Source organism: Glycine max, chromosome 9 (genome assembly GCF_000004515.6).
Source record: "Glycine max cultivar Williams 82 chromosome 9, Glycine_max_v4.0, whole genome shotgun sequence".
NCBI classification, from domain to species: domain Eukaryota; kingdom Viridiplantae; phylum Streptophyta; class Magnoliopsida; order Fabales; family Fabaceae; genus Glycine; species Glycine max.
This window is the reverse complement of record NC_038245.2, coordinates 44,611,456-44,636,821: the sequence shown is the minus strand read 5'-3', so window position 1 is coordinate 44,636,821 and position 25,366 is coordinate 44,611,456. Positions and strand designations below refer to the sequence as shown.

The following is a 25,366-nucleotide window of genomic DNA, read 5'->3' as shown; positions in this document are numbered from 1 at the left end:
CAAAAATTATATACAAGCAATTATTTTTATAGGTTGCTTAGCATTTTGTGTATGTAGATGTAGAAAAAAGAATATGAAATATTGAAAAGAAAATGAATATTTGTAAGTTAAAAAAATTGTTGATAGAATTGTCATTAAAGTAAAAACTGATTGGATTTATTTAAAATTAAAATGATAAAGAAGAGCACTAAATGGAGATTATTTTGTATATGTGGTTACCAATTATTTACATGTTGTGCATTTAAATATTTTTGCAACCATGGGAATCTGGGTGATGTTCTTATTCGTTATTCTTGTATGTATCCGAGTATCCTTTATACTGATAATAATATATTCTTTTTTGTCGACCAAAAAAATGGAGATTATTTTATATTAGACTAACTTAAAGAAATATGCTTAGAAGAGTATTAATTGGAGATATTGTTATGGATAAATAGTTTACCTTTTCAATCCTTTTACAGGTACACGCCCAGGGTTGGCCAGCTATGGCCAGGTCATGCTGAAGCTGCAAATTTGGATGCATGAGGGCAAAAACGTCAAATTCAAAAAAATATATAAGTTATTATAAATTTTTTAATATATGTCTTTGTCGGTTAATACATATTAAAAAAAACAAAAAGAACTTGAACATGAGACTTGTCCACTATGAAGGACGGACACCTCAGTTCCTTATTGTGTCTGGTGTCCGACACGCGTCCGTGTCAGTATCCGACACTGACATAACACCCGTCGTGTCAGTATCCGACACTGACATAACACCCGTATTACATTCTATATTTTGGACATTATAGATGTCCACATGTTCGTGTCATGTCAGGTGTCCATGTCGATGTGGGTGCTTCATAGCTTGGAGCAATTCATCTTGTTTTAAGTCCAACCTCTAGCGATTTCTGTCTCTCATCATCTATAGAATTCTTCTTCTTTTGTTTTGCCTCCTATTCTTTTAGAAGCACGTGAGAAACGAGGGAGAATTAGTAGAACAAGTAGGTAACGTCATGATTGCAGCGGACTCGTCTTCCCCACAGGAGCCTCAGCTTGCCTCTCAGGCGCCACAAGTTTCTGATACTAACAAGAATCATAATCAAGAGGTTTCCTTCTCTCTCTCTAATAATTTTGTTGTGTTTTTTTATACTTGAAATGCAACGATTCTTTTAAAAACTTAATTTGGTTCTGTATTTTTATAATTGAGTATCTTAAACTCTTTTTCCTTCTAAACAATGGGACTTACAGCCCCGTAATTTGTCTTATTTCCAATTATATTTACTGAGATTTTATTTATAGAACGTTGATCATAAATTAAATATATTTTATATTCTTATATTATATACTATGATGATTATGACTTCTTTAATTTAAATATTTAATAATGTATATTGATAAAGTTGTTATTCTGAGCCTTTCAAGATGAAAATATTAAATATATTGATTCTGAGCCTTTCAATCTAGCATCCATGGATATATTATGGTTTTTTAATTTAATTTATCAATAAATAGTATATTTTGGTGATTAATGTGTCCTGGACTGTTATTATCATATTAATATTAATTCATGTGATTCATGCGTAGCCATATTTAATATTTAAACTGTACAACATTGACCAGAAAGATTTGAAACTTTTTCTTTTCCTTTTTGAAATCAATTGATTCATACTGAAAATAAGTTTGATTATTTACTTCAACTTTCCAAATTTGCAAGAATCCAAATTATTCAAATTATATTATTTCGCAGAATCACGTGATGATCCGCTGTAAACTTGTATATGCTTATATAGGACTAATGAAAAGCAAATAATTTATGAAACTGTTCTCACTGAATAATAGTAATAACTTTTAACAATAATAGTCTTAAAAACATTCTCATTCAAACTAAAGATTCAATTATATTATATAAAATAAATATTTTATTATTTACTCCATATATTAGGTTTTAAAAAAAATCTACTCAGTCTAATTCAAAATAAACAAAATTTAAACAAAAATACGTGAATTATTATAATTTCTAATACAATCTTCAATCTTCAATTCACACAGATAAAAATAAAATCAAACTACAATTTATCTGAAATATTATCTATAATAAAAACTATTTGAATGATTAAACAACAAAATTGTAAAAAATTGAATAAACTAGTAGTACTTTTTTTTTCCCTTTCAAAACCTTGAGTTGAATCCGATGACGGCATGACTCAGTTTTCCATTCCATAAAATTCCTTTACCTTAACTTCCGTAGTAGTTCATCCTCAAAAAAACCTTTCATAGCTTCTTTTCTTCCTCCTTCTTCTTCGGGTTGTGAGTGTATACGCATCACGCATGGCAGCTTTCCTTCGACGCTGGATTCCACGATGGAAGATGTTATCTTCTCCACCCTGACGGGATAGCAAATCTTTCATGGTTCGTTCATTAACCATTTCTCAAATTCATTTTTAATCGGGTCTCATATATTTAAGCCTTTTCACGAATAGGGTATCGCTTGTTCTTGCTAATTCTCTTTTGTCATTTGAGATCTGTGTTCTAAGATCTGTTCCACCCCTCTTATGACGCGTGAATGTTTTTTGAACTTTAAATGTTTGAAATTCATGTAAACCTAGAAAGATCCATCTCTTCAATCGATTATTTTCTCTTCTCATTTTACTGTGTGGTGTAAATTGATTGTTGATTCTGTTAATGGATGAGGGATTTTTTTTTTCCTGCTAAAATTGACGAATTCGGCGTTTTTTCTGACTTTTATTTTGATAGCTTGAGACTTTAAAGTTCTTGATTTGATGGTGTTATCTCGAAACTATATTTGTGATCCATGTATAAATTTCTGAGAAAAATGCTAACAAAACCCTCAATGACACTCTTTTTTTTTTTTAACACACTATTATTGTTTGAAATTTATTCAAAATCACATAAATTTGTGTGCCTCACTTCTTATTTAATTAGTCTCACTAACAATTTTTATAATTTTCAATAAATTTTGACCAATAGTAACGAGTGTGTTAGAAGGATTTTATGACAGAGTGCGTTGCTAACACTGCTCAACATTTAATTTTGTGATTCTTGGGGGTAAAGAATTGAAACCGTGTTTGTTGGGTGCAGAAATTGAGAATTGCTGCTGCTAATAAACAAGCTTCCATTGAGATGGGGGAGTTCACCGGGAGTGGTGAGTATGTGACTATCGGCGAATTTCCTTCCTCCAGGACAAATCACTCAAGGAAAGTTTCAGTTCTTCCTCTTGTGTTTCTCATCTTCTATGAGGTTTCAGGGGGGCCTTTTGGGGTGGAGGATACTGTGCACGCAGCGGGTCCTTTTTTAGCCCTCCTTGGATTCTTGCTTTTCCCTTTGATATGGAGTGTTCCTGAAGCTTTGATCACTGCTGAGATGGGTACCATGTTCCCTGAAAACAGTGGTTATGTGGTTTGGGTTTCATCTGCTTTGGGTCCCTTTTGGGGGTTTCAGCAAGGTTGGATGAAATGGCTTAGTGGGGTGATAGACAACGCATTATACCCCGTTTTATTTCTTGACTATCTGAAGTCAGGAATCCCGGCTTTAGGTGGTGGGTTTCCTAGAGTTGTTGCAACATGGGGTCTGACTATAGTTCTCACTTACTTGAACTATAGGGGTATGACCATTGTGGGATGGGTTGCTGTTTGTTTGGGGGTTTTCTCACTCCTTCCTTTTGTGGTTATGGGATTTTTGGCGATTCCAGACCTAAAGCCTTCAAGATGGACAGTGACAAACCCGAATGATATTAACTGGAATTTGTATCTGAATACTCTATTTTGGAATCTCAACTATTGGGATTCCATAAGTACTCTTGCTGGAGAAGTGGAAAATCCGAAGAAAACTCTTCCGAAGGCTTTGTTTTATGCTGTGATCCTAGTAGTTCTAGGGTACTTCTTTCCTCTTCTAATTGGTACTGGTGCTGTTCCTGTCAACCGTGAGTTGTGGACGGATGGATACTTCTCGGATATTGCTTTGATTATAGGAGGAGCATGGTTGAGATGGTGGCTGCAGGCTGCTGCTGCAATGTCAAACATGGGAATGTTTGTTGCTGAAATGAGCAGTGACGCTTTCCAGCTTCTAGGGATGGCTGAGAGGGGAATGTTGCCTGAGTTCTTCAGCAAGAGGTCTCGCTACGGAACACCTCTCATAGGAATACTCTTCTCAGCCTCCGGCGTGATTTTATTGTCATGGCTGAGCTTTCAAGAAATTGTAGCTGCAGAAAATTTCTTGTACTGCTTTGGAATGATTTTGGAGTTCATTGCGTTCATTCTGTTGCGGATCAAACACCCCAACGCATCCCGACCTTACAAGATACCGGGGGGAACTGCTGGAGCAATTATCATGTGTATCCCTCCGACAATATTGATTGGTGTGGTGTTGTTTTTCTCCACCCTTAAAGTAATGGTTGTAAGCCTTATTGCTATGGCAATTGGCCTTCTGATGCAGCCTTGTCTCAAATTTGTTGAGAAGAAGAGGTGGATGAAGTTTTCCCATAGTTCTGAGCTCCCTGATTTTGGCAATCAGGAGGACACTCGCACTTTGGTGCATTAATCTGTCCTGTTTCAATAATATGGAGATGATTTGTTCTTCTAGGTCTTCAAGCATGCTTGTTAAGTTTATACTTCTCTGAACCCAACAACCATAGAAGGGCAGCTTTTTATCCTACACCTTTGGTAATTCAACTGTTTGTCTATGTTTTTAGTTTGATCAATAGATGGGATGCCAATTAGAAACGTGGAAGATAGTGTTTAGAATGTCTTGGGAAATACAATTATTTGTTAAGTGGATTATGTTATCATTTGTCAAGAAAAAAATTTGATTATTTTCCTTCAATTTTAAATTGTTAGCATTTCATAAGTGTTTGGTTGAGAAGCTAAGTCATCAGTCCAAGTAACTTTGGTCATTTGGTGGCTTGCATAATGCTATTGTTAGAATCTTATTTTTGCTACGAGACTTTTAGAACTTAGAATGTTTGCTAGACGTGCTTTATAGAAATCTATTCAAGAGATATTATTTTCATTTAAAAACTTTGTAACATCTTTTTACAAATTTATTTTTTCTCGCCTTTTCAACATATTATTTATTTTATATCACACTTTCTTTTTGTTATAAAAAGTGTTGTATAAATTTTGGGTAGAAACAACATTTTTCTTTTAAAAGTTCGCCTAGGATATTTTTAGAATTTTGTTAGATTTTTTTTTTTTTAATTCACGCACCAGTCACACTCACTCCGTGGACATTCATTTCAAATCATGCAGCAGAAACCCCACCCCTTGGTCTCTCTGCAAGGGTCAAAAGGAAGGTACTAACAACAAGGTTGGATTTGATCCCTTAGAAACTTTGGATAAAAGTTACGATCAATGTTTTTATCTTAATGAGACAAAATATTGTTTCATTTTTATGTATTTTGTGTATTGAAGGTGTGTTTTCCTTTGACAAGCTTTAAACCGCAATCCAAAGGTTTATAGTTGAAAATGCGAATTTTTATTTAACTTTGTAAATTTAAGTTTGGTTAAAAATAAGTTTAATGTAACTTGATTTATATTTGGATTTTGTTTACGTTCAACAGGAAAACAAGAGAGGAATGATTTTGGGATAAATTTCAGTTTGATTGTATAAATCACGTTCAACTCAACTCAAAAAAATAGCATGTTAAACAAGCGGGGCAGTTTTTATGACGGGCGGATCTCAGGTTTCAACATAAAAGACAATGTGGATCAACAATTTAAATGTAGTTACTGAATAACTTTTGATTTTTCGTAGTTACTAAACTATCCCAAACTTTTAAAAAATGAGATATAAAAAACAACCATTTTCATGGAATTACTTTATTGTTGGTAACAGATTAGACAGGGATAAAACTAATTATGAAATACTAATTTGAATAATTTCTAGTAAAAAATGTCATAAACTAAAATATTAAATACAAATAATGATAATATACAAATGGATTTTGAAAGATAAATATTTTGGTTGATTTTAATTTTCATGCATTGTCACAGTGTAATTTTTTTTTTACACTACCAATTAATTTTAAATTATCCTATGCGTGGTTTTTAAAATAGACATCATAAATGTCAAAAAATTTATTATATATATATATATATATATATATATATATATATATATATATTAATTTGGGATTGAATAAAAATATAAAAAAATTTATGTTATCAGTATATTATAATGTTTATTACTAAGTCTTCAAAAAATATTTATTACTGGCAAGAATTATTTCATTACACAAGTATTTTTCTTATTGAAAATAAAAGATAGGAATTAAAATATAAAATTATAAAAATTTAAATATTTTAATTTTTAACTATATTAAAATTAATTTAGTTAATCAAATATCATTAAAACAATAATTTTTGAATATTTATTGTATTTAATATTAAATTTAAAACTAAATAAAATTAAAATAATTAAAAACAAATTTAATTGAATATCTAAATAAAGAAATAAAAATTAATTTCATTTAATATAAAAATTCCTAAATTACGTATTACAAAACAATAAGAACTAGCGATTATACAACATTCAATAATAAAGGCTTAAATTTGTAATATGAAAATTTGTGTACCGATTTCGATTTGAATTTTTTTATTATTTAACATCTTTTTTAGTCACCACAACTAATAAACATTTTCAAAATTCGCTTAAATATTTAAATACTCGCGCCAAGATAACCGCTCAATCTCGCATTTCAATCTGAAATTCCCGACCAAAGAGATGAAGAAAACCGGAAAGAAAACCAAACTGACGGTGGCGGATCTTCTGAAAACACCGTCGCCGGTGGCTTCACCGGCGGCGGATTCTCCGGCGATTTTCAAGAGAGCGGCTTCCTCCTCGAAGGGCGCGAAGAGAGGTTCGAGAGTTGCTCTCGCCACCAGCACTTCTCCACCTTGCGGCCACAGAGCTCCGAGCAACATCTCCGACCTAAGGAACTTGGCTTCTTCCGGCGTCGACGATCTCAAGCGCCGCATCGATCGCTCTCACTCCGAGATCCTCAAGGATCTCGAGGCTTCTAACTCTCGTCTCCACAAACGCTTCAAGGTTTCTTCTCTCGCTTACGCCCTCGCTCTCTTACAATCTGCATTACATCGCATTTCTGAAATCGATTTATAGAATTTGCTTTGAATAATTCACTGAGATTATCAATTGATTAATTGTCATGTGGTTGCTCAGAAAAAAAACGAAACAAAAACAGAAAAAAAAAAGATGAAGCGCAACTGAAAAGTATTCAAGGACTAGAATATGTCAAACGTGAATTCGAATTCTGTGTTTTTATTCAGATTTTTTCGCGATCCAAACAGCTTATTATGGAATATTCACATTATTACCTGTCTTCGGGATGCTTGATATCAATCGCTAGCACGTTCTCTCTAGTTTAGGAGAAAATTGGGAGAGCGTTAGTAGTAAAGTAGAAAATCAAATCTGAAGATTAATCCCTCGGTTATTTATTTGATTATCAAATCAGCATTAGGAAACCTGTTAGAAGTTACAAATTCGTTTTAATCGATGTAAATCTTTGGATTAATGATCAATAACCACTTAGTTGTTTCTATTTTCAAAATTTTAGATGCAGAATCAAGCGTACCAGCAGGTAATGGATGAAGCAGAGAAGGAATACAAAAAGGTGTCTGAACGAATAACGGAAAGCAGAGATGCAACGAAGGTATTGTTTCCTTTCCTTCACCGTGACTTTAAATTATAGTTTGGAAACATGATAAGAGTGTAATGGTTATTTTTCAGTCTTCTTATGAAGAATTCATGGCAGAAGCACAAGCCAGCGCATCTCGTGGTATGCATTGTTCGATAAATACTGAAAATGCTTTTACTCTGATTCATCATTATAATTTGAGATGCAGTTTTGTTCAACATATTTGTATTGAGATGTCCTTAATTACTACGGAATTCATTTGTGAGATAGTAATTTTTAATTTTAAAATTTTCAGCATGCAAAACTTCTATTGCTGAGCTTTCGCAGTCGTTTGCGAAGGCAATTGACTCTCTTCGAAACCGTTATGGAATTTCATCAAATTAGCGCCATCAGTAGCTTGGTGCAATGCCCAGTTGCTCACTGATTGCTTGAAGGTAAGCATTAGCTTTTTGACGTCTTTCATGGTTTGTGGGATTACGCACTGTTGCTCCGTGTTCATTCATCTAGCCGTAGAGTTGATCCACGAATGACGATTTCCTTGAATGATTTTATGTATGTTCAGTTGAAAATTGAAATATTCATAGGGTTAGCATTTATCACAAGTTGTTTTAAGAATGGAAGGTGTCTATGCGCCGAAATCCAGCACCCCAACTAAAATTGAATGAATGATTAAAAAATTCAATACGCTAGAAATAACTGGAGGACACAAACAAATCAAATTTGCTCTCAATGTGAAATTTTTTCTTCTTTTTATTTCTCTCTTAAATTGTAAAATTTATTCTAGAAAAGTTGGTTGAGGGTAGCAATTTTCTTTTTCTAATGTTAAAAAATTAACTTAGTTACCGAATGTGACAAATAAAATTGATGAACTCGATCATTATAGATCATTATTATTCTTTATTTTCTTGGTCCATCTATTGTATTCGTCACATTCCAAGTGAAACTCTGCAGTAAAAAAACAATTGCAAGGGTAAACATCCCGAAACAGTGAAACTTATTTTTGACAGTTAATGAAAAAAATGCAGCTATGGCAAAGCAGCGTTCTCATTGAAAGAAAATTTTATTTGTTTTGTGCTTTAGTGCCATCCAATTATTTATAGTTTATTACATTTTGTGATTTTTCTTTACCAGAGCAGATTAGTTATGTTTATCATTTGCTATGGGAATTTAGCAAAAAAAAAAAAAATTGCTATGGGTAACATTTTTGCGTAACTATAAATAATAATTACGGCCATCTTCAGGCGCCGCTCAAGTCCTAGCCTCTCCGACGTCCAGTTACTACTCCGTTATAATGCATTAAATGTTTAAAATATGTATAATTGCTACTAAAAAGGGTTTAGTAAATGAAACAATAGTAAATTATATAGTTGTCGCGATAAACAGAAGTAATCTGGTGGAGTAACTCATTTCCTTATTAGCTATATGATGGATGTGCTAGTTAAATATTAAATGGAGGGTGTTCTCAGAGAATGTGATTATTGTTAATTTGTTTTTGTATATGTAATTAAATTTCTGTTGATAACATTTAGTGACAAAATCTCCTTAATAATTATGCTAAACGAATCATCAATCATGGACATAGTTTAAGCTATTCCAGTTCTAGTGACTAGTGCTAAATTACGTAAAAATAATGTTTTTAAATATATGCTTGAGATAACGAATTCTTCTCCATCATAGTTAATATAATGAAGTGCTATACATCCTAGCGTCACCAAAGCAATTGCACAGTGCAATAAGCTAAATGGCAAAACTACACATTGATTATCACCATCGCCATCACTCAACCATTCCACTTCTTTAAAGAACAAAAAAGAAAAAAAAATCAAATGTACCCAAAAAGAAAGATAGAATGGCCACCCTAAAAAAAACGAAAAGGAAAAGGAAAAAAAAGAGAAGAGAAGAGTGAGAAAAGCAATCACAAACGGTGACGACGAAGAGGTTCTCCCTTCTTCCGAAACGCAACCTCGGTGTCCAATCCAAAACCATCGACGCTGCGAACGTGAACCAAAGCAGAGCGCTTGAATAGCTCCACAAGTGGCTGCACGCTGTAGAGGTCGTTAGCAGAGTATTTATCAGCACGCCTCGACAACGCCACGTGCAAAACGCACACACCTTCAGGTTTTAACGTGCGTTCGATCTCCGCCACAAACCTTTGCGGGTACAGCGCGTGATCGAAAACGTTGGAGAATTCGAAGTCGAACGTGTCGTTTTGGAACGGTTGGTTGTGAAAGTCACCCTTCATCACAAGGGGAGGGTACGGAACAAGGTCCATTCCCACTGAATCAACGACTCCAATTTGCCGCAGCGCTTCCACCTCTTGCCCCACTCTTGCACCGATGCACAGCGCCTTGGACGTGTTTTTGAGAAGCTTTTTATTAACCTTAAGGTCTTCGAAGAAGCGCGCGAAGACGGGGATCTTGCGGTCCCAGTCGCGGGTTGTCCATATTTTTCGGAGTTTTGGGTTAAGGGTCTTGTTCAGCTGGCGTTGAATGTAGGATTCGTAGGAGGAGTACCCTGGTCGGATTCTGAGGTCTTTGGTTGTGATATGATGTTGTTGTTGTTGTTGTTGTTGTGGGTAGAAGAGGTAGAGGAAGAGGAAGGGGAGGGAGAGGAAGAGGGAGATGAGGAAACACCTTAGGATGAATGGTTTCGTGGGAGTGATTTGCATATCCGCATGCATATGAATATGATATCGCTCATCTCATGGTTTTTGGCGAAAAGAGAAACTAACCGAACGTGTTCGTGGTTTTGCTATGTTTGGAAATAAAGGGATGTAGCTTGTGCATTGTTTTGGCTTTGTGGATTCTCGCATGGGATCAGTAGTGAGATTAGTGAGGTGGGTGGGAGGAAATAAAAGGGGTTGGGACAACTGGCCGGGGAGCCAAGAAAATTTCTGGAAGCTGAAACCAGAGAGAGAATGAAAAGAAAAGAAAACCAAACAAAACGATAATTTTAAGTTAATTATTAGCATGTTTAGATTATGATGGAGAATATCATCTAACGTGAATTAAAAATAAATATTTGTATGTTTGATAACGACTAAAGGGGAATTGATTTTGAAATAGTTTTTGTATAACATAAAAAAATTTGTATTAAGTTTCTTTTAAAAATTTAGATTTGAATATATTTGACGCAATTTTGAAAGATAATTTTGAAAGGTGAGAATTATTCTTGCTTATAAACTTCATTTTAGTATATTATCAATCGATGTAAAATTTGTAGTACACCTTTACGAAACATCTAAGCGTAAAGTTTTTAGGATAGGTTTAACACAGCAATTGCTAGAATAGATTATCATCCCATCTTAAAATTTGAATTACTTTTAAAAATTTATACAAATGTCCATTGAAACGCAGATTAAACCGGAAAAGGATGATAGATACGCCGTTTATAATTATGAAATGATGTAGACTAAAGAACGCGCGGTGCGTAGAGCGCATGCAAATGGGTCAAGGTGGCACCGTTTCTTCCGTTTGCTTTTGTATGTTTTGTTAAGTTTAAGCCTCGCTCCAATTTTATTTTTTTAAAGTCTATCTGTATGAATACAAAGTTCCTAACGGGTAGATGGGAAAAGAAAAAAAGAAAGAATTAAATAATTAAAGTACTAATGGGTCCAATCTCGGGCTAACAAAATCAAGTGACAAAAATGCTCGACAAAGCCATGATTGTAGGGGGAGTAAGGAGAAGTAGGGAACAAGTCAAAGTGAAATGAGTTGATATAGATGATCGCGCTTTGTTCACGCAAGGCTAATGAATCATCGTAATAAAATAGATCAATTTCACTCTTCATCATTCAAATTAAAAATCACAATAAGATGGCCGTCCCATATTTAAGTAATAAAATATGAAAAAGGCTTTGCAAATAAAAGGGTCGGAGGACATCACGCGACAATATCAAATTCCAATATATTTCTGTGAATCGAAGCATTAGTTTACAAAAAATTCACATTTGATAAGTGTTTACTTTGGATTATGTTTCAGATTCCGAAAGAGGTTTATAGGATGTTTCACACGTACGATGAATGATGTGTCGGACACGGGATATCTGTCACAGCAACTCCAAGCCAAGGGAAAGTAACAAACTCATTCACGTGAGGATAAACTTTTTTTTTTTGCACAGACGTGAGGATAAACTTGACTAACCACAAACTAGCATTACTGTTTGAAATCACGAATTGAAACACCAACAAAATACTCTGCCAAACCAATTATCATATTATTGCATATCGTTACTTAAAGTCATGGTGATTGGCCTTCAGGCAACCTGTGGCCATAGCTATTCATCCTAGCTTTGAACGGGCAATCCTCCCAATCACACATGGTTATAGAAATGATAGATTGAAATTAAGTCATTGTAACAAGTCCCAAAAAACACTTGAGAAATCACTAAGATTAGGTAAGTGGTGAAAAAACTTGGATAATTTGTATGAGATCATAGTAGAAAGAAAAATAAATTTTTAAGAATACAAATCATTAATTAATAAACACAATAGGGGTTATCATCGTAGTATCTGCTTTATAATGAAAATTAATTAACTTATATAAGATGTTTAATTATTTTACTTTTTATCTTATTTTTCTATGTGTTGATTGAGAAGTTTAATTTAAACAGGACCTATATATTACGCTCAACTTCTTAATTAATTTCTAAGTATACTCCGTAGAATCTGCTTTTGTGCTACCTTGGTGTTTGCAAGAATTAGGACCTTTCAAGCTAAACTACATATATCCATTATGATAAAATCGCCCTTGTGATCATATTCATCCACTCCCTTTCTCTCCCAAACCCCCCGGAAACTTCATTTTCCAATCACTTTCAGAGTGTCATTATTCAACTTAAGGAAAATCATATACATCCATCACCCCATCTAGTTATTGTAGCTATAATTGTGCACAACTGCATAAGTAAATCATTGAATCTATTCTTAACTCGAACAAGGATAAGTTCAACACTTAAAAGGAGATCTACATATAAATAAAAAAGTTCATTATCGTTTTTTGATTCAGAATGAATAATTAAATTGAACTAAATATTATTTTTGTCCTGGGACTGGCTAAGGTCACGGAGGGGTTCATTAATCTATCCTCTGCCATGTTGGTATGCAAATCCGCTAGCCTGTTTAACTGTGTCTGCATATATAATAAGTTCAGTAGCTTTTTCTGTTGAAGCTGGGTCTGCATAATCGTACGAGGAATTTATCAGACGTATGAGACAGTTTGTAAGCTGGTCACACATGGAAAAATTAATTGCTTGATACACGAAATTGACAGCGGGTACGTTGGTTGTGTGGAAATGGATTACGAAACGAATGTTCATGGAAGTATGCTGATGGTATTGATAAGCAATAACTATTTTTTGCTATTAATAAAGGACTTTTTAATAAGTGTCTTTTCTTTTAAGGTTATTGTTTAAGAAATTAAAGGAAGCAAAATCGTATGAGAATTAAAAAATATTATTAGTGGTTGGTTATAATTAAGGATCACTTTCTTTCAAAATGTCATTGAACACACTAAATTAATTTAATTCATTGATTATTATTTGAAATTATAGTATAAAAAATATATGTTAAATTCATAAATCTTGTGATTCTACTAATTTGAGGAGAATTGACATGATATTATTTCACAACAAAATTAACCTCTTGATGTTATTGAATAACTTTTCATTCCTAGTGCGTGCAATTGATACTCTCCGTACCATATTTAAAAAAACCATGAACCTCTATTTGTTAGACACTCTACTTCATTATATTATGTTAGGCGTAATTATTGAGTCCTAACATATCATTTATTTATAGTTCTTACAAATTTATCTAAGCATTTTAATGCAGTGGAATCATGCTCTTCTTCTTCTTCTTATTATTATTATTATTTTATGATTGTGTTCTACTCATTCTTCATACATGATATTTCCTTACTCGACTTAAGTGAAAAATGACGAAATTTGAGGATTAGACATGGACTCGATTAGTGTTTCAAAAACATTACCAATTAATACCTAAGAGAAGTAATGTTGCTTAATAAATGAATTAATCAACCCAGTTAAAGTTGCTATAATCAACATTAAATTCATAAAATATTTACAAATCTTCAATAAAACAGTATTCAATTAGTTAAACTATTTTAAAAAAATAAAATCAAAAGCTTCATATTTATTATTATTAAATAAAAAAAGAAGAAGAAGAGGAAAATAAGGGAGAAAAGAGAGTTGAGCAGAAGAGTGTTCTGTTGTGCATTGGCATCACAACTCACTAGGGTTTGGTTTGTGGACTGTGGTAGCGAAGAAGAAGCAGATGGGTAATCCACGGAAACCAAGTACTGCCGACGAGCTTCACATGGCGGCAAGGTCCGGTGATCTCATCGCCGTTAACTCAATTTTGGCTTCAAATCCTTTGGCCGTTAATTCCAGAGATAAGCATTCCAGAACACCGTATCCTCCTCATTTTCTCTATTAATTAATTCAATTTTTTTTATGTGAACTCAACGCAATAGAAACCCTAATTATAAGATTATTTCAATTTGTCGGTCTTGTTGTTCTTGATACAGTACTCTTATTCGATGGGAAATAGTTGTTACTCCATCTAATTTTCTCAACACAGTAGCTGGAATTGAAAATTACGTTTTGCAGGTTATTATAATGATATGATTCATTGCAGCATCTGTTTCATTCGTTCCTTTTTTCTACGCATTGCATATTTTACCCATCTTGTTTGAACCATCCATTTTATGAAATCACTGCATCATAATCACCCCTGTTAGATAAGGCTTACATGTTCCTGAGAACAGAGATTTTCATGTATGGAAAGGGTGATGTTACTTGTTTAATCTGAACCCGTGTTGGTGCCATCATACATCTATCCCTATCCCTATGGGCGGTTGAATGTTTCTTTTGATTGTATTCTAGGCTGAATTGGAACAAAAATTTATGTGGGTGAAGTAGTAACTAGGGGTATGTTTGATTTACTTCTCACTTTTTGGCTTAACAAATCATATTCTAAAACAATTTCATGCTATTCAACAATTAACTTCTCACACAACATCGATTAAGTTTTGAAAATTGATTTCAAAACAGTTAGGATATGTTTTTTTTCATCCTCTTCTATTTTATGGTCATAACTCAAAGGTATAGGTCATTTGGAGTGGTGCTATATGCGGTTAGACATGAGCTTGGTGTGGGTGTCTGTTTTCTTTAAATTTTGTTTTGAAGACTAAAAACAGTTTTTGAAAATAGAAAACAAATATGCACCATAGGTTTTTCTTGGGAATTCTTTCTAGCATTGCTTTGCCACCTTGTTTCCTTGACTAGCAAATTTGGACCATAGTCTACATTTAGCAGCGTTTTCTGGGCAAGCAGAGGTAGTCACTTATCTCTCCAAGCACAAGGCTGATGTTGGTGCTTCTGCAATGGATGACATGGCTGCAATACACTTTGCTTCACAGAAGGGGCATTTGGAAGTTGTTCGCGCGCTACTTTCAGCTGGGGCCTCTCTCAAAGCCGCCACCCGCAAAGGCATGACTTCATTACACTATGCTGTTCAAGGTTCCCATATGGAACTCGTCAAGTACTTGGCCAAGAAAGGGGCAAGCCTTGGTGCCAAGACAAAGGCAGGAAAGACCCCTCTAGATCTTGCTACCAATGGAGAAATCCGCTCCTTTTTGGAGGACTTTGAGAAGTCGACAAAGAATGGAGAATTGGGAAACAAAGACAAAGATAAAGCTGAAGAATCTGATCTAAAGACATCCACATTGGGATCTGAAGGTGATTTGAGTTCTGAACCTGCTGCAGCTGCTGTTGATGAAGACGACAATGAAAGAGAGAAGAGGAAGGGTAACGAAGTTGATGCAACAGAAGAGTCATCGCAACCAAAAAAGGCTAGAGTTAACTTAAGCCATCTCCAAAGTTCAGACGATACCCAAGAAGAAGAAAGCCTGTAGTTTTTTTTTTTGGCAGAAAACCTGTAGTTTTTATGTTGCAGATGATACCCATAGTAGAACTAAAATATTGTTATTGTAACATAGTATGTTATAGTATCTGATTTGGTATCCCTTTGTTGGGTTAGTTGGCTGGACTATCGGTTGACTGTTAAATAACAACTGATTCTAGATTAATACAATTTTATCTTGACAATTTCTCTTGTTGAGTTTGCACATGCCGCTTTGCCTTTTAGCAGATAATTTGGGGGTCACTTTGTTAATAGAAGTTAGCCCCTTTTTTGTTAAAGTTCAACACACCAGTAATCGCAATGTGCAGCTAAACATGATGCAACACGCCTTTTCACGCGCAGGTAGAAACTCATTCTCCGACGTACAATACAGGTAGTATATCAATTTTTTTAATAAAAGAAAAAAATAAAATCCAAGTGTGTTATAGGTTTCATGTTGCATAACTGATTGAGTCTAGAGTTAATTTTAGATAAATACAGCCACTAAAATTGATTTTGAAATAATTTTTAATAGTTTTTATGTTAAATAAAAAAATTTATACCGAGTTTTACTCTTAGATATACAAACATTCAAACATAAATACATAATTTCAAAATCAATTTTAAAATATCAAATTTTATTCAAAGTCAATTTTATCAAAGATCATTCAAACATGCACTAGGTTATCAGCACGAATCCAATGCTTATCTTTAAGCTGCAAACACAGACAGTAGCTTTGCATTAAGAGGGTAATAAACAAAGCCATCTCTGCCCATCATAAAAATGGGTATAAATGTCCATTTTGAAGAGGGAAAATATTTAAGGCTTAATACAAATACATATGTAACAACTTGGGCTTGTTTAGATACAAGCCGAAAGTTCTTTTGAAAACTTCTTTACTAAAAATATAGTTTTTTTTTTTTCAATACAGAAGCTTTCAAAAGCATTTCTAGCTCTGTATCCTACAAGCTCAAAAACATCAAAGTTAAATTTTTTTTTACAGAAATGTACATCACAAGTGGCTGCATTAGAATTCAAGTGACTCCTAACATTTTCCTTTTTATGCCCTGTAGATCTAGCCAACAAACTAAAGCACGTAAAAGTAGAAAACTGAATCTCTACTCTCTTTACAATGATACTGCTCGAAAGACATTAACAAGGCCGAGCAGCAGTTGAACAAGGTTAATAATCTCTGCCAGTCCAAGTTCTTTACAATTCATCCATCCCTCAACCAGTTTAACATCAATCCCTTTCTTATCTTATTTACTATATAATGTTTTTAATCCTTTTTCTTTGATCCTAGTCTGTGATGACAAGAATTTAAAATTAAAAAAAAAAAAGGAATACAGTTCCTAAGCTCTTTCTATGTGTCCCATTGAACTCAGAAGATGTATCAACAGAAAAACAAGATGAGATAAATCTCACTGATGGCTGCAGAGTTAACTGTTTAGGAATTGAATCCTGTCAAGGTAAAGAGCTAAAACTTTCGATGGGATCAGATTCTTCGAGCATGGAAGCTGCTTGGAAGCAGTCGGCAGCATCACTTATTCGGCCCTCATGTTTGTGAAGCAATCCCAAGTTATACCAAGCCTTGCGGTTTGTGGGTTCTATTCGGAGTGCATCAGACAGTAAGCTTCTTGCAATAGCCAAATGCTTTGTACCCAATTTTTGAATCAAAGCACCCATCAAGATCTTGCATGGAACATAGTTTGGTTCGAGTAGTATAGCATTAATAGTAGCACAAAGAGCTTCTTCATTTTGCCCACGTCCTTCAAACAAAACACCTGGCATAGCACACAGGAAAATATAAAATGTTTATATTAGAGTAGGTCCACTCAAATATTTCTATACAAGCAGATAATTCTTAGCTCATTGCTTCATTCCTGTTTGTGATGGTTTTATGCTCTACCTCATGGACTTCATGGATGTGACTTTACAATCTTAAAACTTTTAAGACGGCATGTGGATCCAGCCTTAGGCCTATAAACAGGCATAAGCTGATAGGATTTTGGATTCAATTGAACCCAAAAAGTCACAGGGAAAACATGTTCATTTGCATACACCAAAATCTCCCCTAAACTTCTCTCAATGAACGCACCAATTGATAGGATTCAACTCCTATCTAACAAAAAGGAAGATTATACAAAAATAAGAAAAGGAAGACAGAATACATAAGAGCATATGCTCCCAGATCCATTAAAGCCTTATTGGGCCCAATTTGGATCCATAATCCTATCATAGGCACAGCAACAATAGGACAGGAGTTTTGCAGGCAAGGGACTCAATCCTCGGTCCTGCCTCCGCCTCAATTAGATCAAAAAGGGTGGGGTTAAGTTCAACAGGCTTAAATAGAAAACTTCAAACAAACAAAAGGATTTGGTCTTGCCTTCAGTGTGCATCAATGCTGCAGAGTATTCCTTCAACTCCCTGGCCTTTTGCAAACAGATTTCAGCATCCTTCCAATGAGAAAGACTAGCATATAAATTTGCCAGACCATGCCAAATATCAAATTCATTTACTTTATCATACTCAACCTGGAAAGAGTTGAGAAAATGGAGGTAAGATTGATTTTGCAATCAGCAATTTATAATTGAAGTCCCATGCATCAACCAAAAAAAAAGAGGAAGCACTAAAATTCAGTGTACAAAATGACAATGAAAAGGAAATATCAGAACATCATAAAAGAAATATATAAAAAACAACTTTCTTTCTTATACATTTCTTGACTAATCTTTGAAGTACTCATTTTTAAAGAATTTAAGATAAAGCTTCCCAGACAACAGCTATCTCCATAAAAACAACTTACAGGTTGTCTCACAGTTCTTATTAATTGGTATTAGATCTTTTCACCATGTTCCTTAGCTGCAAACAAGCAACATGGGTGGTGAGATGTGATGTGCCGATGTTGTTATGTTCACTCAACACTATTTAAAGGACTAATGCACAGCTAGCCTGCATGGGTGCCAAAGCTGTTGTGCGTAGTGAGATGTAGGATCCAATTACAAGGTACAAGACTCGAGGCCCACATTGGAAGTATGAGATTATGTTGTGGGGGTTCATAAGGCCTTGGAATTTCTATTCAGAACAGTAGCTTTTGTAGCATTGTTCTCTCAAGATTCTTGTTGAGATCCTACATCAACTGTAAATATGGTCAAAGTAGGCAATCCTTACCTCATGAGCTAATTTTTAGGATTGAGTTATGCTCAGGCCAAATTCAAGATAGTATCAGCGCTTATCATAGATACAATATTTTGGCCACCCTCAACTGGCTAAAAATCTACCTGGCCCCACAATTTTCCCAGTGCAACATACTTGGCCCTGCAGCTTTCCCAATGCAATATTTTTTTAAAAATCAGTCCTACCTGGCCTGCAGTGCAATTAAAAAATATCAGACCGGCAATCTCCATGTTACCAATGATCAATCCTGGGCATGAGGGGGAGGGGGGGGGGGTGTTGAGATCCCACATCAACTATACATCCTCATGAGTTAGCAGCTTTTGGAGTTGAATTAGGTCTAAGACAAATTCAAGAGTTCTTATCCGAAACCCACTTCCCCCATTACATATATTCAGCTACTATTAGGACATGACTTAGGTAATTTAATAACAAAAAACCATTATAACATACAATTGACATGCGTGGCTATTATATTAAACAAAGGAATCCTGAAAGAAGATAAGTAGATGGCAGAATCTTACCTTTGAACTAATTTGGAGAGACCCAAAGGATTTCTTCTGGGCTTGAACCAATGCAAGAAGGTACTGATAAGTTTCAATAGCATCCATGGGTCGTGATTGGGAGATCTTCAACTTTGCTTTCAGCCTAAGCAGTGGCCCCTGCTCCCATCTTGAAGTTTGATCTAAAGCAGCATCTGTCACCACTTCAGCTTCTGAAAATCTTTGTTGTGCAGACAAAATTAGAGCAAGCAATCTCCAAGCTTTCGATACAGAACCACCTGTTTTGTTAAAGAAATGCCTCGCGGAACGCAAAGCAGCAGGCAAATTTCGGTGCTCTGCATACTGAACAGCCAATTCAAAAATCAGATCAGAATTGTTTGGCTCCAATCTAATTGCCGCCACCAATGACTCCAGAGCTTTGGACTGAAGGCGAGACCTCTCAAAGTCAGAGGAAGCGACCTTAGCTTGCTTTCCCAAACAAAGTCCCAACATCCGAAGAGCAACACCTTTTAAATGCTCATTTGGGCCGTGAGCATTACTGATTGCCCTCTGTGCATGGTTCACTCCCTCAGCAGCAAGATAGGGATCCTCACTGCAGATCCTGGCTGCTAACAACAATGATGTAAGGTCATTTGGTCGTTCATGTTTGTGCAAAGACTTCCTTAGCAGATTCAAAGCACTGTCATTTTGTCCAGCTCCACTATAACATAAAGCTAAAGTATTCCAACAATCAATTCGATGGTATACTCCAGGATTCAATTCTTCAAGTTGCTTTGCTAAAACAGTAGTTCCACTACATATAGAAAGTGCAAAAGTCAAGTGTTCCATGACTGAAGGATCCCATTTCATCTTGCCAAGGCAAAAATTTTTCAAAAAAATCATCAATAGCAGAATAGCCTCTTCAAGATTATTTTTAGGCACATATGATCCATCAATCTGAACTGCTAAACTAGGTGGACTTGTCTCCACCCCACTGTATAGCAAAAAAATAACAAATGACTTCTGAATTCTTGCACAGCAATCATTATCAAGGTTCCATTGACTAAGAAGGGCTCGCCTATAAGCAGAGATTGCCTCATCGTAGCAACCAGCTTGTTTCCAAAGCTCTGGAAGGAGCTCAACTGCATGGCTGACTATTTCTTGCAATCTATTATCCACTTGAATATCAGGAACACCTAGATAAAATATCTTCTCAACGGCATCAAGAATACGTTTACAATCATTAGCAGCCTCTGCACAATCCATTAAACAAGCATTTCAATATATTCATTCTGATAAAGAAATATAATATATAATATTAAAAATGTAGGAGGAATCATTCTCATTTAGAAGGAAAAGCAATATTAAGAATGTAAAGGCAAGGTTGAGAACAACTTTCAACAATCAATACTATATTCAATACCAGTAAATTTCCCCAGTTTTTGCAGAGACTTCGATTTTAAGTAGATGGCTTCAAGCACCAAACTAGCAGCATGCTGAGAGACTGAGGAGGGTGATTCAGTGCGAGTGCGACCTTTCTTGACTGGTGTTTTTTCAGAAAAGGAAGGTTGCAATCTCTGTATGGCAGCTTGGAGATCAATCCCATCAAACACACGAAGAGCACCTTCTACATTACCTCTCTGATACTCCAACTTTCCAAGAAGAGCTCTTGCTTCCTGTTAAAGTTTTAAAAAGTAACAATTGGGAAAAACTCAAACATCTGATTAATTTATCCCAATAAATATGCTGCTCCAATCCAGTGCCAAGAATCACGGCATGCAAGATCTTCATATACAAACATTTAAGGGATCATTTGCATCAAATTTACACATTGTACAAAATTGAGATCCAGTTCTTGTATTGCCATATTTATCTAGCTTCAAATCTAATTATGTTATGTTCATGTGTATAAATTGCAATCCATAATATGTTTGATGCTCATAAAAGAGTAATCAGAGTACTGATCACATCACAAAAGAAAATTCCATGCTCTCACATATAAAAAATATTATTCTGTGGAAAGGAGTGATCCAAAGGTTTGACTCAAGAAATTTATCCCCTAGTTGTTGAAAGTGTTGAGAATAACTGTTACCTAGCTAAGGCAGGCATTACAAATTTTTCTTGTTAAAATTTGATTCTTTTTGTCTGCATTTCTCACCCTATGTCAACTCTGTAACATCCAACAACAGATTTGTAGTAATTAACCAAAAACTTTTGGTTGTTCAAAATGTAATCATAGATCACAGAGTCCAAACATAGCCAAAAAGGGGGCAATTTTGACAATTCAAAGAAAGAGTTTATAGATGGCAGGCATTAACATATTTTCAGTAGAAGGTTAGGAGTTGGGACCAGAAACTTCTAAAACCCAGACAAAATTAAGGTAAAGGAAATAATGGTAGATGCCAAAGACCTTTTAATTTGATCTTAGGATTAAAGAGATCCAATTATATCCTAAAAACCAGGAAAACACTTATGCCCCCCAAATTTCAACCATTTCATTATTAACTTAATGACCTTGCACCTAGGCATGGCAAGTGTACCCATCCCCGCGGGGACCAACCCGGATCCGTCCCAACTTTGACAGGAAAAAACTGAGTTGATCGGGGTCAGGTTTTTTCCAATTGAGAAAGTCGGGTTCGAGGATGGGATCGGGTATGTTGGTCCCTGCCCCCACCCCACTGCAATTCTGATATAATAAATATATTAAATTACTATTATAACCTTGCAAATTTAATGGATTAATGCTTGTTTTATGCATGAAATTATTGGTTTCCTTATAATTGTGTGCAATTTTTACTTAATTTCATGTTGAGCTCAAAAAATAAATGAGAGCAAGTAATTTTTACTTAATCTGTTGTTAAGCACTTGGAATTTCAACATTGGTAAACAAGGTGTCATGACCACTATTTCTTTAAGCTATCCAAAAATAAATGAGATCAAACAATTTTTACTTGAAATTTCAATTTAGCATGCTGTAATAGATTGAGTCTAACTACAAAAACAAATTGTCATGTTTTCTCCATTTTTTATGAGTCAAAAAAACAAGATAGGATCGGAGGCGGGGTAGGGCGGGGAAACCCGATCCCCAAGCGAAGGCGGGATGAGTCTAATTTTTGGATCCCGACGGGAATTGGGGGCGGGAAGGACTTGGGGAGTCGGGTGGAGAGACTAAACCCGACCCCGCCTCGCCCCATTGTCATGCCTACTTGCGCCCCCAAGTCTCGATAGGTTCCTCCAAAACAGAAATATATAGCAAGACAACATAATGAAGTCAAAATAATTAGCAAGCATGATGAGCAATGATTACATGCCAAATTCCAAAAAATAAAAAATAAAAAATGTTTCAGAGACAAATATTGCAATCATTTGACACCATGGGGGAGTTTGAGATCAGCTTCCTTCAATAAATCTAAGTGACAATGTGGTCCTTGGTTTTTGCTTCTCACTATTTGCAATATGAAATGCACAATCCAGAAACAGCTGCCACCAAATGTCATAAAAGGGAAAAAGAAGGGAATGTTTGCACTTTGCAACACAAAAATGGAAGGCACAAACTAGTTATTAACTATGTGGGAGAATTAACAAACTGACCTCAAAATTGAGCGACAACCCTTCTCGCAATGCATCTTCTGCCTCTTGAATATTTCCTTCATCAAGCTTGGCCTCAACTTCTGATGTAACCATGCGGCTTCCATTCGCATGGAACTCTCTATATGACATGCTCCCATCCTCACTGGACTCCATCAATCATCTCCCTCCAACCTGCACACACACACACCCCATAACCACCCTTTCCACATATGTTCCAATTTTTTTTTTGTAACCCTTTCATGCTTCGATGCCATTGCACACTCGTAATTCGCATTTCAGAAAAGGCTAAACAAAAACTCATACACACATGTTCAAAATCTTCAGAATCACAAAGAAAAACACAGTTCCCCATTTCACACGGCATTGCTCAAAACTGATCCTAGCAATGCCTTATGGCTTATAGGATTCAACTCCCTGCAAAACTCGTTTTTGGTGAAATGGGGTTCCATGATAACAGAAAAATCATCAAACTTTGGAAGCAAAATTGAAAATTCTAACGAGAAATTCATTGGGTAGGGAGAAAATTGCAGATCCAGGGAAGAAGACGGGAAATGGAACAACGAAGGGTAAAAAAAGAAGAAGAAAAGAAACGGTTGTGTTGTGTGACTGACCAAAGCAACGTGGCGTTGGAGCAAAGGTGAGAGATGCAACAGTGACCTCAAAGAAGATCTAAGGGACCCTTCAATTTTATCAGCATTTGATTTGGATCAAAGTTTTGCATTGCATTCGAGTTACCCTATGTTTGTGTTTGTGTTTGTTTTGTCTCGTTTGAGGAAAAAAACAACAAATAGAAAGAAACAGAACAGTGGTGGGTGGTGTGAGGTCAACCGCTGTTACAGCTGGTGGTGAGAGAAGAGAATGACCAAAATTGAATTCAATGCCAAGAAAAGTAACAGTTAAATATTACTATGACTTTTTAAAATTTGGTGAAAACGTGAAGTGATCTATTTTTTTTTTTATTTTGATCATTTATTTTTTATAAAATTTATTTTTGACCTTTATTTTTATAAATTAACTTAAGATAATTCTCTCATCCATCTAAAATTAACACCGTTAATGAAATAAAAATATTAATTATTATCTATCAAGTAAGTTTTCTATCCATCATCTTCCTTCGGTTCTTCTTCCTTCTCCTTCTTCCTCTCTCATCTTTTATCAAAATATAATAATCAAACACTTTTAACTCTAGTCCAAAATCCAAATATGAAACTTTCACCCATACACCTCCCCATTCCATCATTTCCCACTAATGTCCACTCCCAACATCAATTCTAACCCAACCATCATGTTCCCTCCTTCGAGGCCTTCTTCTTTGCCACCAACAATGCCAACCTCGATCCCATGACCTTCTGTCGAGACCTTCTTCTCCATTGATTTTTGGTTGCATTACCTTTATTTTTGGATCTATTTTGTAATTTCTTCAAAAGAATCTATTAGATATAATTTTTTGATTTAGTTTTAAATTTGTTCAATATTTTTAATTTTTTATTTTTTTAGTTTCTATGATTTTATTGTTCAAGGAAAACTATTGAATTTGATTGTTGTTGATGTTTAAATGTGGGAAGAGTGATGGTTGTTTCGAGGTGTGATGGGAATTGAAGAGGAGAAGTGAAAAGAGAGGAGGAGTAAATATGAAAAAGAAAGAAAAAAAATAAGAAAATTTGATTTTTGAATCTATGGACCTCTCATTACTTTCATTGGTGGCTCTTTGCCACTAATGTATGCATAGAAGAAGAAAAAAGGAAAAACAAGAGAAGAGAAGGAGAAAGTTGAAGAAGGAAAAAAAAATTCTTATATTTTGATTTTGTGGGTTTTTAACCGTTAATATTTTTATTTTATTAATAATGTTAACTTTGAATGAATGTAAAAATAATTTTAAATTAATTTAAAAAAATAAATGATCAAAAATAAATTTTTTAAAAGATAAAAATATAAGATAATAGACTAAATATATCATTTTACCTTGAATTTTTAAAAAGCAAGTATAATTTCTACACATGCTTGTAATTTTTACCACCATAGATAATGCAAAGATTCTTACCATGTTAATTAATTTAAGATCTAAATTAGTTTGTTTATCACCTCTGAAAACTAGTACAAAATTCGATAATTTTGTCCTTAACACTTTAAGATCGGGTAGCTGTAAGAAAAAAAAAAAAAGATCGGTTGAAATTTTGTACCTATGTTTAAATTAAACAAGCCGAATACCTGTAAATTTATACTAACCAACAATCATAAACACCATTATAAAATAACATAAAAAAGAGAAAAAATAAATAAAAAAAATTAGAATTGCATAAACATTAGAAGACAGTGGAAGAAGAGAAATCAATGTGAAGGAACAATGGGAAAAGAAAAGTTAAGATTAAACAGATGATGAAAGATACGAGGGCACGATGTGTACCAGAGTAAGGACAAATGGAAAGTGAAAAGGTAGAAAATGTGAAATTGTCATATCTCACACGCCTATATATAAATATTGTTTAAATTACCAATTACATATTCATATTATGACATAAAAATAAATATTGCTTGATTCTTTGTG

The 25,366-nt window shown here is 34.7% G+C and overlaps 5 protein-coding genes across 6 annotated transcripts; 3 read left to right on the top strand and 2 right to left on the bottom strand.

Annotated features, from left to right (window-relative positions):
* The first annotated feature begins 904 nt into the window (after positions 1-904).
* Positions 905-4,821, top strand: LOC100816567 (probable polyamine transporter At1g31830). Of its 2 annotated transcripts, none has more exons than XM_006587576.4 (2): positions 905-1,088; positions 3,082-4,821. In XM_006587576.4, exons 1-2 carry the CDS (start codon positions 996-998, stop codon positions 4,537-4,539), a joined length of 1,551 nt encoding a protein of 516 aa, XP_006587639.1. In that variant the 5' UTR covers positions 905-995; the 3' UTR covers positions 4,540-4,821. The 2 variants fall into 2 exon arrangements, with proteins under 2 accessions (XP_006587639.1, XP_003534323.1); XM_003534275.5 differs by lacking the exon at positions 905-1,088 and adding an exon at positions 2,134-2,391.
* A 1,864-nt stretch (positions 4,822-6,685) lies between these two features.
* On the top strand, positions 6,686-8,226 carry LOC102659694 (uncharacterized). Its single transcript, XM_006587575.4, has 4 exons — positions 6,686-7,044; positions 7,571-7,666; positions 7,744-7,792; positions 7,947-8,226. The coding sequence occupies exons 1-4, from the start codon at positions 6,721-6,723 to the stop codon at positions 8,033-8,035; spliced, it is 558 nt and encodes a 185-aa protein (XP_006587638.1). The 5' UTR covers positions 6,686-6,720; the 3' UTR covers positions 8,036-8,226.
* Positions 8,227-9,305: 1,079 nt separating this feature from the next.
* Positions 9,306-10,651, bottom strand: LOC100779661 (uncharacterized). The gene has a single exon (XM_003533414.5). It carries the CDS (start codon positions 10,329-10,331, stop codon positions 9,567-9,569), a length of 765 nt encoding a protein of 254 aa, XP_003533462.2. The 5' UTR covers positions 10,332-10,651; the 3' UTR covers positions 9,306-9,566.
* Positions 10,652-13,827: 3,176 nt separating this feature from the next.
* LOC100815134 (ankyrin-3) lies at positions 13,828-15,779 on the top strand. Its single transcript, XM_003534272.5, has 2 exons — positions 13,828-14,081; positions 14,974-15,779. The coding sequence occupies exons 1-2, from the start codon at positions 13,945-13,947 to the stop codon at positions 15,584-15,586; spliced, it is 750 nt and encodes a 249-aa protein (XP_003534320.1). The 5' UTR covers positions 13,828-13,944; the 3' UTR covers positions 15,587-15,779.
* A 499-nt stretch (positions 15,780-16,278) lies between these two features.
* LOC100814609 (protein NPG1) lies at positions 16,279-23,693 on the bottom strand. The gene is made up of 6 exons (XM_003534271.5): positions 23,433-23,693; positions 22,822-22,992; positions 20,654-20,906; positions 19,273-20,483; positions 17,961-18,108; positions 16,279-17,358 (listed from the first exon to the last, which is right to left on the bottom strand). The coding sequence occupies exons 2-6, from the start codon at positions 22,972-22,974 to the stop codon at positions 17,039-17,041; spliced, it is 2,085 nt and encodes a 694-aa protein (XP_003534319.1). The 5' UTR covers positions 22,975-22,992; positions 23,433-23,693; the 3' UTR covers positions 16,279-17,038.
* Positions 23,694-25,366: the final 1,673 nt, after the last annotated feature.

Excerpts from the sequence above, each read along its gene's own strand:
- LOC100815134 (XM_003534272.5), top strand. The coding sequence starts at position 13,945 with ATGGGTAATCCACGGAAACCAAGTACTGCCGACGAGCTTCACATGGCG. Across the intron at positions 14,082-14,973 it reads GATAAGCATTCCAGAACACC|TCTACATTTAGCAGCGTTTT; the intron begins GTATCCTCCTCA and ends TTTGGACCATAG.
- LOC102659694 (XM_006587575.4), top strand. The coding sequence starts at position 6,721 with ATGAAGAAAACCGGAAAGAAAACCAAACTGACGGTGGCGGATCTTCTG. Across the intron at positions 7,045-7,570 it reads GTCTCCACAAACGCTTCAAG|ATGCAGAATCAAGCGTACCA; the intron begins GTTTCTTCTCTC and ends TCAAAATTTTAG. Across the intron at positions 7,793-7,946 it reads ACAAGCCAGCGCATCTCGTG|CATGCAAAACTTCTATTGCT; the intron begins GTATGCATTGTT and ends TAAAATTTTCAG.
- LOC100816567 (XM_006587576.4), top strand. The coding sequence starts at position 996 with ATGATTGCAGCGGACTCGTCTTCCCCACAGGAGCCTCAGCTTGCCTCT. Across the intron at positions 1,089-3,081 it reads ACAAGAATCATAATCAAGAG|AAATTGAGAATTGCTGCTGC; the intron begins GTTTCCTTCTCT and ends TGTTGGGTGCAG.
- LOC100814609 (XM_003534271.5), bottom strand. The coding sequence starts at position 22,974 with ATGGAGTCCAGTGAGGATGGGAGCATGTCATATAGAGAGTTCCATGCG. Across the intron at positions 20,907-22,821 it reads GGTTGTCGCTCAATTTTGAG|GAAGCAAGAGCTCTTCTTGG; the intron begins GTCAGTTTGTTA and ends AAACTTTAACAG. Across the intron at positions 18,109-19,272 it reads CTCTCCAAATTAGTTCAAAG|GTTGAGTATGATAAAGTAAA; the intron begins GTAAGATTCTGC and ends AACTCTTTCCAG.
- LOC100779661 (XM_003533414.5), bottom strand. The coding sequence starts at position 10,331 with ATGCATGCGGATATGCAAATCACTCCCACGAAACCATTCATCCTAAGG.